The sequence below is a fragment of the Nothoprocta perdicaria genome, unplaced genomic scaffold, assembly GCF_003342845.1.
Source record: "Nothoprocta perdicaria isolate Ctin4 unplaced genomic scaffold, notPer1 scaffold_14, whole genome shotgun sequence".
Lineage (NCBI taxonomy): Eukaryota > Metazoa > Chordata > Aves > Tinamiformes > Tinamidae > Nothoprocta > Nothoprocta perdicaria.
Window position 1 is genome coordinate 6,037,716 of NW_020454538.1, and position 12,311 is coordinate 6,050,026.

A 12,311-nucleotide genomic window follows, 5' to 3' on the forward strand; every position below is an offset into this window, starting at 1 on the left:
TTTYGGAAACCCAGCTTGTGCTTCACGTATCACTGCACAGCCAGAGACGGAGCACCAGGAGCACACTGAAGCAAGCAGCCAAGGCCTTCTCTAATTGGGACCTTTTAGGACAATGCTGGGACAGGAACAAAGGACACAGGCTTTATACAATATTCTTGTAATGACAGTTTATCTGTTAAAGAGCAGAAAACTGCTTCTCTTCTTTTATTTAAATGTGCTTTCTGGATGCTTTCCATTCTGGAAGACAGACAGATTCCCAAGTTCACCGGGGGCCCTATGGAAAGCCAAGGCACGAGATGTTTTGCTGCGGGCCCCTGCCCTTTGCCAGGACACGSTGCCCTCTCACGGTGCTGGTCTCTGTTTGCCAGGCTGGGCTCCCATCACCAGCCTGCACTGAGCAACAAAGCGGCACCAAGACTTGAAGCACTACACGCTGAAACCCTCACACACAAAACAACTCACCAACTGTATTTTTTCTATTACTTTTAAATATAGATAGATAAGAAAATATTGCTGTTATTCTATTTTTACAAGGCAGAGTGAAGAAAAAAGCAAATCAAAAAACAGTGCAGTCTGCGACCAGTATTTAGCACAGACAGTGCCTAAGGGTAGAGGCAAGGCAGAGAAATCTCAGTCTAAATAGCTTACTTCACTACGACACAATTTTACTTTTTAATCATGTTTTCCCATATACACTGTATCCCAAAGAGACATTACAAAATTAATGCATGGACAGCATATGGCAAGAATTAAGATAAAATAGTGATAACTCTTCAAAATTCTGGAAAGACAGTAGAATTTAAAACCATTTTCTCTCCCATGTGTTAACACTTTAGCTTCAAGTGTGCRGCACAGCGATCCTGTGGATCAGCGTTACAGGATACTGTCTGAATCCCATGGAAAGCACGACCATATTTCCTCTTCCTGCCAGAAGCAAGAGCTTGAAAGACTTGCTATCAAAAGGGTAATCTGTGTAGACTCTTTTGAGAGAGGCCAACTGAACTGTTAGTCCTTTTGATATTAAGAAAGCAGATTTTATTGCATGTCTCTCTACTTGCTCCCCTGGCTTTTGGCCCAGAGGTAGCTGCATTTCACTGGTGAGGGAACATCTCTATCAAGGGGGGTAACTTGACCTGAATGCTCCTCTTAAGGAAAACAATCTCCGTTTGGCAGAGAAAGCACATGCCAGATTTGGAGTCAGCCACAGGCTTTTTGCTCAGAAGGCGATCACAATTTCAGATCCCATGGCACACAATTGGRATCAGACCTGCTCACAGGTCACAGAACAAGCTACAGGCTGCTAATGCAAGCCCTGGGGAAGAGCACGGGTGTCACCAGGAGGACACCAGCCCTGGACTGTCCCCACAAGAGTCTGACAAAGCTGAAGCTGGATGTTCAGCAAAAATACAGCAGGATTTTTGTAAGCACTTAACACCTCACCCACAAACAGCTTCTCCAGGCTCAACTGGGAATATGAGGCCTGGAAGAGTCAGGACMTGAACGTGCAAGAAAAGGCCAGTAGGAGGGAGGCGAAGTGACAGACTGGCTGTCTTTTGGAAATTTATTTCAAGAATTGCAGTTCGCCAAAGAAAAATCCAGTTACTAGCCATGCTTGATATGGCATGGAAGGAAATGATGTCAAAGTGGAAAAAGGGGAAGCAAAAGAAAGAGAGGGGCAAAAAATACCAAAAATCATAAATAAGAAAAAAGTCAATTTTGCTTTGAGAGAGGAAAGAGAAAGGAGAAAAACCTCCTGCTATGTCTTGACTAAACCTCTGTATCAAGGAGCATTAAGAAAAAAAGAATCAAGACATTTAAATCTTGCTATATGATATGTTTAATCACTYTACACCCTCCTGCAAACTCTTCACCCCATAGGATTATACTCACTTGTTAAAACCTGGCCTGTATGCAGCTTTTATTTTTCCAATCCCTACCAAAATTAAAGCAGAAAAAGCTGTCTGATGTAATGAAGTCTCTAATAAATAATTTATGTGGGAAATACCGTTTTAGTTATTTCCACGTTGAAAAATATATTCTGTACTGCGAGGATAATGAGAGAWTAAAACATTAACGGTGCATTTTTCTATACCATCCTGCATAATTGCCTGTGCAGCTGCTCATTCACTCAGCTCCAACAACCAGAGTAATTTGCCATCAGCTAGCAGGGGTTGCAACAGCGTGGAGTGCGTGTATATATGTATACCTAGATAGGTACCTATCTATCTGTCTCATGCGAGTCCACCTGCCCCGAGGTCACGGGCTCAAAAGATTTTGTGAAGCTTCCTGATCCTGAGGGCTCCGGCAGGGAAGGCATACAAGTAGGAACAAAAAAAAAAAAAAATCAAGAAACACAATAAAACACACACGCACACTCGTAAATCTCAGACCCCTAATGTAGAGAAAGATCTTTGTTCTCCGCTCATCTTGAGCTTGTCTGCTGAGGCTAGCAAGATGAGGATTGCTTACAGAGAGGCCTGCGCAATGAGATCCTGGCCTCCAACATCCTTGAGGAAGGCCGGCAAAGCGGCTCCAAACGCGCCGCACTGCTGCCCCAGGCCGGCTTTGGGCAGGAAGGATCCCCCCACAGCGGCCCCACGGGATCCGCAGAGCGGTCGCCCGCGCGCTGGCGCCGGGGGCCTGTTCCCAGGCCCGGGCCCACCCGTGGCCGAGGATCCAGCTCCCCTCCCAGCAAGGCCAAGCGGCTCACCCTGAGCGGGAGCCACACAGCTGTTTAAACAAGTTACTATTCTTCTTAATAAAGTGGTTCATCAGTGAAGTCTCTCAAGGATTTAATGACTTCTACAGAAGCAAAGGAAACAAAAACAACAAAATAAAGGTATATAACCTGTAAAGGAATAACAACCCCGTGTGCCATGATACATTCAACAGGCTCAGCRGCAGCGCTGCAACCAGCAGGAGCACAAGCACAAGCACCCTGTAAGCAAGAGCCTTTTCCTAACAATATAAATCACAGTTTTCYAACTGCATCTCAATCCATATGTCATTTACTCTTTGTGTACTCAAACTGCCGTGCAGAAACAAGGAAACATTTGACATAGCTGTCATCATCCTCTCCAAGCTTCCGATGTCTGGGAAGAGCAGTTATGAAAACATCTATGAACAATAATTGTTTCGTAGAGAATTTTGGATAGATTTCTTTGGGTAGCTTTGACGAAGTTACTTATGGACAGTAGGCATTTCTRGGTGTTTACTGTGGGAAAGAATATGATGGGTCATGCATCCAGTAGAGCAGCCACTGTAAAAGTGCATTGCTGGAGAACCATGAGCACCCTTTGCAGCTCCAGATCAATACAGCTGCCTGCTAAAGCATCAATATTCATCTAATATTGCACATACAAAGGCAGCCAAGATACGTTCTCTTCACTTCCTTGTTTTTTAAAAGTCCTTTTCTTACCTCACAATCATAATATTACCTATAGACTGAAATCTACTACATTTGGTTTCCAACAGTAGCTTCACCACCGCTCAATTTTAAATGTCCCAAATCAATTTAAAATAGTAACTCTCCTGCAAGATTTGATACATAAATGACACACTGTAGAATATTAGCAAGACAGAAATTGCAGCAAAGATAATGACAGTSTTTTTAATGCTATTAGGTGAATATGGAAATACTACCAAAGAAGTCATAAAAAATCTGGTATTCAATAATAACATTCTCACTGTAGGACTGCATTTTCATCTCTGGTGCCCAAACCCATTTCACAGTGGAACAGGTATAAACAAGGCCATAATAGAAGGACAAAAGCATCACACAGGTGGACAGTGTTTTGATTGCAGAATCTGTATTCCTGGGAATGATGCATCAGCCAGAGAAAGCACAGCCAGACACTAGATCTCAAGCTGAGTTTGCTGGGCTACTAATTAGAAAGACACTTTTTTTTTTTTTTTTTTTAATTTTTACTTGGAAAAAGAACAAACTTGATATGGAAATCACAGATTCAATAGCTTAATCCCTTGGGGGCATTTCTACAAAGTCACTTTTCAAAGCAGAACCACAATGCAAGACCATCTGGAAGAACAGGATGCTGCAGAATACAGTTGCTCACTTAGTAGGCAGCACTTCACAGGGAGAAAGGATTTCACCAGGGCACCAGACTATATTAGTTTTTTTGTTTTGCTTTTTAAATTAATTTTCAGGAGTTGGCTTTCACCCATACGCCCCAAGTAGTTCAGAAGCAAATGTCCATACTGTCTTTCACTTGCTGTGAGCCATGTAGGGCAGGCACAGTTTGGAAGTCTTCTTTCCTAAGCATTATTTTGTTCACTGCACATTCTTTTACCCTAAAACCTCCCTGTGCACAGTCTGTCCTGCCAAGGGCCAAAGCACCATTGCAGTCACTGTGCGTTGACCATCGCTGGTGGTCAAGGGGCTGGTACAGCTGAGCCTTGTCCACAAAAAGGGCCCTTCTGTGGGTGCAAATACAAGCAGCTTTTCCCCCAAAGTGAGCAGCTGGCTTATCCAGGAGTCAACATGAACCAMGGCAGCTTGTTTTGCTGTGGCAAAGCCACAGCAACACAATGACACCATCAGGAACAATGGCAATTACACAGCAAGTGGCATTAGCACTACCCTATCATTAGGGCTAGATAACATGCAATCAAAACTTTATTAGCAGTCATCAGCAGCATTTATTATTCATCGTCTAGATCAAGTTAAGGAGGGAAAGGCTGCATTCGTGTCAGAAACAGGATTCTCAGCAACTGCGAGCACAGGGCAGGAAGCCATTTCCGTGGCCACACAGTACTGGGTCACTTGATAACCTTCAGCAATCATTTAACATCTCAATTACTCCATTTATAAAATGGTAATATTTATTTCCAAGACTTATATTATGATTAATTAGCACAGGTGTGCAGCTAAGTAGTAGTATTAATTTCTTGGCAGCTCCCAATTCAGAGCTAGAATATTTGATTCTAAGGTTCAAATTCATTTATCTAAAGCTGCATTCATACAATGCATGCACGCAGGCAGCTGAGGCTCTAAAACACATGCAGCTATATATTTATGCACAAACTGGTCCATAAGATGTATGCAGAGAGACACTCCAGTATCTGTTTGCCTAAGTGCTCTCTGATTCAGCTTCTGCACCCCTAAATGTGCTGCATAAAGATGGATGATATGAATATCAGTGCACGAAATTTCACTGCAGGCACAACTTGGGAAGATAATACTAGTACGCAATTTTGCAATTTTAGTCTCTAATAATAGTTTTTGTCATTAAGCTAATGAGGCTTAGTGTGACAACCATGCTGACCCCAGACATACCGTACTTTACAAACTTTCACAATACATCTGAAAAACACTCCTTTATGTCTATTCACTAAGTTCCTTATTTTGACTTATATTCAACACAAAAGCAACACGACCTCTGCTTATTTCCCTACTTTGAATCAGATAACCATGCAATTTACCCCTACTTTAACAACTAAATTAACTTGTTAGTGCTGCATGAGCAAAGCCTCAAGAGCAGCTCTCTATGCAAACACTGGTGTTTTTTACTTGCACACCTCAGCTTGAGCCTCCARCTCTTGAGCATGACCAGAAATGACTTCTACTAGTCAAAGGCTGCTAACATGGTCACAGTCTCACACTGTTTTCATTTTTTATTAGGTACTTGTAGGACTCCAAGGGATTTAAACCAACCTTTTCCAACCCTGTATCCTGACACACATGGGCAGGTTTCTATACCTCTCCCTTCTCGCTCCCTGCTACACTAAGCCAGTAAAGGCAGAAAAAAAAATAGGTAAATAAGTAATTTCAGTGATTAGGAAGGAAAAAAAAGAAAAAAAAAGAAAAAAAACATACATACACACAAAGAGTAAACATGTTTTGGAGGAAGAAATGAAAGACAAGTTTTTTTTTCTTCAAGAAATAAAGACTTATAAATAAATAAATGCCAAGCTGTGATAACACTTCCTGATTGGCAAGAAAAAAAACAGGAAAACAGCAACATCAAAAAATTAACCTGGTGGGGGTAGACTGGGTTATAACATATGTTTATGCTCATGTAGAGARCATGCAAGAGAGGAAAACACTGGATATTCAGGAAGCCACAGGATAGCATCCATTTCTATCAGGGCACAGGCACCTCACAGTGATTAATGGCTTTCATCTACTGGCAAACTCCCCTATAATATTTTTTCCATTTGTTTTACTGTATATTTGTTTGGATGCAAATGAGAGGAGTGCAAGAGACACACAAAAAGTTAGGAAAAAATACAATATGCACTGCACATTCTGGGTCATTTTACTGCCAGTGCAAGTAAAACAACACAGCTCCATAACATAACAAACACCAAGCTTCACCAAATGACACCCAGTTATTTCACCAGACCTGTGCCATAGCCCTACTTGCCCACCACCAACCCTTCAAAGCACCACAGAGAGCCCTGTCAATTTGACAACTGCATGTGCAGCTTTTAAACAGGAACGGAGAAAAATGAGGAAGCAGAAAATACCTAGRGATGGAGGAAGAACAACTCTCCGTCCAAGTATTCGTCTTAAACATTCATTTTTTGGTTTGCTTTTTCTCCTCCAAGCRCCTGGTGAACCCCTTACCTAGGAGCAGAAGGTCCTTACTCTCCTGTGCACACACTCTAGCACCAGTTTTATTCCAACACAGTTCACACTGGATTTAGTTACACCRGCTGTCAGCAAGCTCTGAAGGACCTTGTTTAAAGTGTTTATGTTCTCAAAAGAAAGCAACATTATCTGAAGCCTGTCTTACGTTTATTTTGAAAGAGCAGGGTCCAACTGCATAAGCTTAAAAGACTTCAGTGGGGGATTATAGAGAAGTGTGGTTAGCAAAACTTCTAACACATTGCATATGTTGTATAGGCCAGGGTATATAACAGGAAGGCGATTGTGCTTACGCAATGGTGAGAGTATCTRCATTTCTTTGGGGTTGTCTTCTTCACACAAGATGTTGGACAAAACTTAAAGCAGAAACAAATGTGCAATTATTTTCCCATCCTGTATATTTAAAGGCTAATTACAAATGAACTGTCATAGCCTTACATGCCAATCCTGAGGCAATCCTGAGCACTCTGCATTTGATGTCGGACTGTCTCCCACACAACCATTTTTTTTTTAAATGACTGGAAGTTTTCATTTGTTTGCAAATACCTTGTGCTGCAGAGAGCTCTACGTGGCTAGGCTGTAGTGCCCTACAGGCACTGCACGCTGCTGCTACACAGAACCCAACATGATTAAGACAACACAGAATTTCTTTGCTTATGGAGTTCAGAACTATCTAGGCCACAAGATCTCATAACTTTTTTTTTTTCTTTAATACAGATTCAGAGCTTACGGGCTACCTAATACATTCAGACAGACATCAAATAAGTCTCTGCATTGACTACTTAAATGCAAAGGCAGAACATTTCAAGACTATTTTTACTCTTACAGATAACCCAGTAAAACTGACATAGCAAACATCAGAACAATAGTACATTTAGTGAGATTCACAAAATACTTGCACTTTTAAAGTCTGTATATGAGGTCTAGCAAAAGTTTGTGGAGGAAGATTTACGTAGATATACAGAAAATTAGAACACGCAAAGCCTAGCTAGCAAACCAAAATGAACACATCAAAAGACAAGTATCTGATTTGGAAAYTGCCATTCAATACTGAAGCACTTAAGTAAAAAGTTAAAAAAAACACAACTTCACATGTATAATTCTGTATGTACTCAGGCGCACGCATCTTTACAAACTAGGCATCTGTTAACCATTTACCTTGAAAAACACATCTCAACAAGCTGACAGCAGATAATAATTATAGCAATAATTCTCCTATTGACAAGCTCAAAATATGTGTGTTTGTTGAAGAAAAAGAACGTGATGAGAAAATATTGATCCTGATCCACAACAMTGAAGCAGAGCAACACAGGCTTCCATTAGCTCCGGTTCCGTGCTGATAGATATCTAAGCATGTAATTTGTATATGTATAAGCAACAGCATATTGATATCCTTATTCATGAATCTTGAGGAAATGAATAACAATTTCAAAATCTGATTTGAATTACTGCATGTTCCCAGTTATGAGACACAACATAACCTGCACTGGTATTATATTTCATCCAGGAAATCATGACTCCTTTCAGATCAAGATTATTTACTTGCCTCCATATATAACACAACAGCAGCAAAAACTCCCCATAGACATAGCCCAACACAGTTAATATTTCAAAGTCTTTAAGTAACTTCCAATGCAAAATTTCTAAGTCAAAGAAAGGGAACAGCATCCTGTGACATGGAATCAGAAAGGTACCTTACGCTCTATCACTGTGTTTTTCTACAGCATAAACCATTCAATCTCAGGTTCTTTCTTATTCAACTGCTGCTTATTTAAGCAAGGAGTAAGAACTGATGAGACTCAGGCCAACCTCGCTACACGAGCATCTATCAGCCAGCAGCTCAGCAGCAGCCTCCAAAGGGAAAAGAAACAGATCCCTTCAGACAACAAGGACGTAAAAAGAGTGGCAAGTAAGAAAACCAGAGAGCCTACCTCCACAAAGAGCTCTCCAACACTTTTCCCATGTCGGTGTGATAATACTTGGTAAGGATCAGGATCACCTAAAAAAGAGAATGATAATAATTATATTGATATATATAAACTGATTAAAAATGTAGATCATAGTATTATTCTGGTAAGTACAAAACATGACTTTCTTAAACATCTGAAGAAACATATTCCACTTTGTCTCCCCCCCCCTCGATTTTCTGTTAAGAAGTATAAACAAACACCCACACCACTTTCAGATTGATTCTTTTTCCCCTCTCTTCTTGAGGCGAGGGATTACAGTACTCCACATTTCCTATAAACCTGGTGACTAGTTTGCCTGTTTCACAGGAACCGTGGAGTTGGAATAGTCACATAAAGCCACCTACCAAGTGACAGCCCCCAAGCCCTTGGAATGACTTCCTCAGCAGGAAGAAGCCAGTTTAAATTTTAAATTAAAWTTAAGAGTTTTTTTGACACTTACTAACATGATTTATCTTTTTTTTTTTTTTTTTTTAAATTCCAAAGCCTTAAGTTATGACAAGTGAATGTGACTACAAAAACAGCAATTTCAGACAGAAAAGCAGCTTTGGCCTTCTCTCAGATCAGAAATGCAACTTYAACATCTGCCACATTCTATTCTTAGAAGTACCACTAAAATTACCACTTTTTTTCCTTCTTTCCACAAGAATCAACACTCTGACATCCAACTGATTCATCTAGGTTCCGAAACTCAACAAGACACATGTGACCAACTTTAATCCACCAAATATTTTAACCTGAGAGAAGAATCAGTAACAAAGAYATGTCATTAGTTCAACATCTGATGAACTTGCTGATTCAACCAATGCTTAGCACTAGACCACAACTCGGCTGACCTTAGCACTATGCTTCTTACTTAGATCATCCTTCACTTTCTGGCAGTCCCTATTGCTCCTTCTCATAYTCCAGTCACCACAGCAACTCCAGGGAAGTAAAACTGGAAGGACCTTTGGTTCCCTGCACAGCTGTTAAAACTTCCTTTAGTGCATGGTGAACATCAGGCTCCARCAGTTCGGAGCCCACTTTTATTTAGCCAGTATTTCCTCTGCTCCTGACCACCAGATGAAACCTTTAGCAACAATAACTGCAGGCATTCGTTTTGATTAGCTGCATAATTAATATGCTGATAATACATTTAAGCAACAGCAGGTCTCTGTACCCTGGAGGTGATGCAGACACTGAATTTCAGACCATTATCTCCATGTTGCCTTTGATACAACCATCTTGCAAACCTAAGCTACAGTATCAGTCTCACTGAGTGTGATCTAAGCCTAATAAATTCATGACACTTATTCCTAGATTTATACTGATAAAAGAAAAAGCAAAACCAATCTATAATTCACAAATAACATTACTCTCTCCTATTCTCAAAAGAGTCATAACCTACCAGACCACTCTTTCTTATTGCACTTCGTTGGAGYTTGATGAGAAAACACTATAAAAATTAAGGTTTGATTTAAAACACAGAAAAGAAGAAATGAAATCTTTTATTTGCAAGTAGCTTACAATGGGAGTACAAAGCCAAGAGAAAGAACCATTTCCCAAAGGAGAGAGTTATCTGCTGATGATATTCCTGGCTGCGGCTCAAACACACTCTACCAGATCAGCTATTTATTCTGTTGTCAGTGTCCTACTATATTTTTTTTTTTTTTTTTTGGTGCTTGCAATTAGAGGGGAGGGAAAAAAAAAGAAAACAACAACAACAACAGAAAAAAATGACACTTCACTTCTGGGAACAAGCCTCTGTTATTAGGGAAAAAAACAGCCAGTGATTTTCAAAGCAACAGAAATTCCTAGGCCACAAAATTGACCTAGAACTTTCTTTTCTTACAAGAAATGAAAATGTATATTTGGMACATCAAACTGAAAAAGAAAATATCAAAAGATATAAGGTTATACTCCTACATTGTTTGCCATTTCCTTACATTGATGCAGTACCAGAGAACAAATCCCGTTTAATCCATCTTTCTGCATCCTTGTACACCCTGTCACCCCAACATTTWTCATTTACATGGTTTTCAGTGGTTACACTTGAGCTACGCTCTGCCACGGGACAAGCCAGATGTTTCACTTTGGATTTTAAACTAGTTATCGTAACACACACATACTATTGGGATATTCCCAACTCGCCGGCTGTGAATTTTACCTCTACCGAAGGATCTGCAAAAGACCTTCCAAACAGGCTGGCTGTTCCTCATCATCTGTCCCAAACATTAAAGCCCAGCAGACAAGGAGTGCCCTCCCTGYAGTGTTTGCCTGCTGGCAGTAGCTCCTCTGGGGCACACAGCCCCTGTTTTAGGAAGCTGCCCTTATCCAGCACACTTCAAAGGAACAGTTACAGGTAATTGCAGACCGTGTTGGGTGCTAGTCAGACCTAGTAAAATGCCTTATTTACCCTGCAGGATCCTTGGTCCCTTACTCTGGATTACAGCGCTGAACACCTTCTCAGATAGAAGGGATAGATATTCTCCAATCTGACTGCCAAATTTAAAAAATAAAATGTCATATTTGGCATTTCAGAAAATGACTTAGTAGGCAAAACAAAGCCATCTTGAGCCATCCTTGAGTTCCTAAACAGTATTGGCAGATTTCTGCCAGCAGGGCTCAATTATGCCAATGTATTTCAGTCCAGTATCTGAAAAAAACCTAAGTTGGTTATTTATTTTACAGATTCTGCAGCATTTTCCTATGGTTTGCCAGCATGTTTTCAGTYTAAGTAGCAACCCTTCCTACCAGGATTGCATCCCATCTCAGTTAACAAGCTGATTAAAGAGCAAAGGAATCATTCTGCACACAAAAAAAAAAATCTTTTTTGGGATCTCTGCATTCTGTGCAACATTTGTAAGTGTACAGCTCCACTTCACTGAATGGACATGAAATTTCCATGGGATTCYATAACAAAAAAGTGTTTTCCAAGTCAGATAGGAGCCAAAGGTTCATGAGTACKGCTACTTTCCTAGTGAAAAACATTGGCCTTGCCTACAGGTGAAGGGAGGCTGGAAGCACAACAGCAGTTGTCTGATGGTTGCTCAGGTCCTAGTAATATCAGTCATGGACAGCTCCACCAAATGCTGTTAAATAGCAGTGGAGAAGAGTTAGATTCACCTGGTTTTCCATTCTGAGACAGGTTTATAGGGCTGCTTACAGATCCCCTCATCCATCCTCCTCCTGTTCTAGTCATTTTAATCTACTTGATCTTCAACTCACTCTCACTTCTTCACGTTAGCCCCTAGAATAGCATCAGTGGAGATGGTAGCAGTAATTTATGGTGGCGTGGTGGGAATTTATGAACATCTGATAGTGATCCTGGTCAAATATACCTAAGAAATGTATGTCCTTTGCTTTCTTTGCCCTGACACGAATGTCCCTGAGCATTATTTCCTCATTGCCTTCCCAGTTTCCTCAAGAAGTTATCAACARTCACACCAAAGCCATCATACCATACAAGTCCTTTAGGAGACAGGTTTTATGAAGACCCGGSATCAGCAATAAGGTTGTTTGGGATTTCTAGGCAAATGCAAGTAAAACTACATACMCATCTTGATCCAAAATAAAGCCATGGATCTCTGGCACAGATCTCTCTTTTAAGAGATCCATCCATCAAATGGATCCAGAGATCCATTTGAGAGCTGCAGACATCTCTTCAGAACAGTCCATACTGCATTTTATATTTTTCTGTTTGTTCTAATCCTAGCTCCTTCTGCTGCTTTATAGCAACGTGGCAGATCTTTGCAGTT

At 40.7% G+C, this 12,311-nt stretch overlaps 1 protein-coding gene across 1 annotated transcript in view; it reads right to left on the reverse strand.

Moving 5' to 3' along the window:
• SORCS2 (sortilin related VPS10 domain containing receptor 2) overlaps positions 1-12,311 on the reverse strand; it is a 383,600-nt gene that overhangs the window by 317,190 nt on the left and 54,099 nt on the right. Inside the window, exon 2 of the mRNA XM_026034091.1 lies at positions 8,539-8,606. Coding sequence (XP_025889876.1) covers positions 8,539-8,570 — 32 coding nt within the window. The 5' untranslated portion in view covers positions 8,571-8,606. The remainder of the gene's footprint in view (positions 1-8,538; positions 8,607-12,311) is intronic.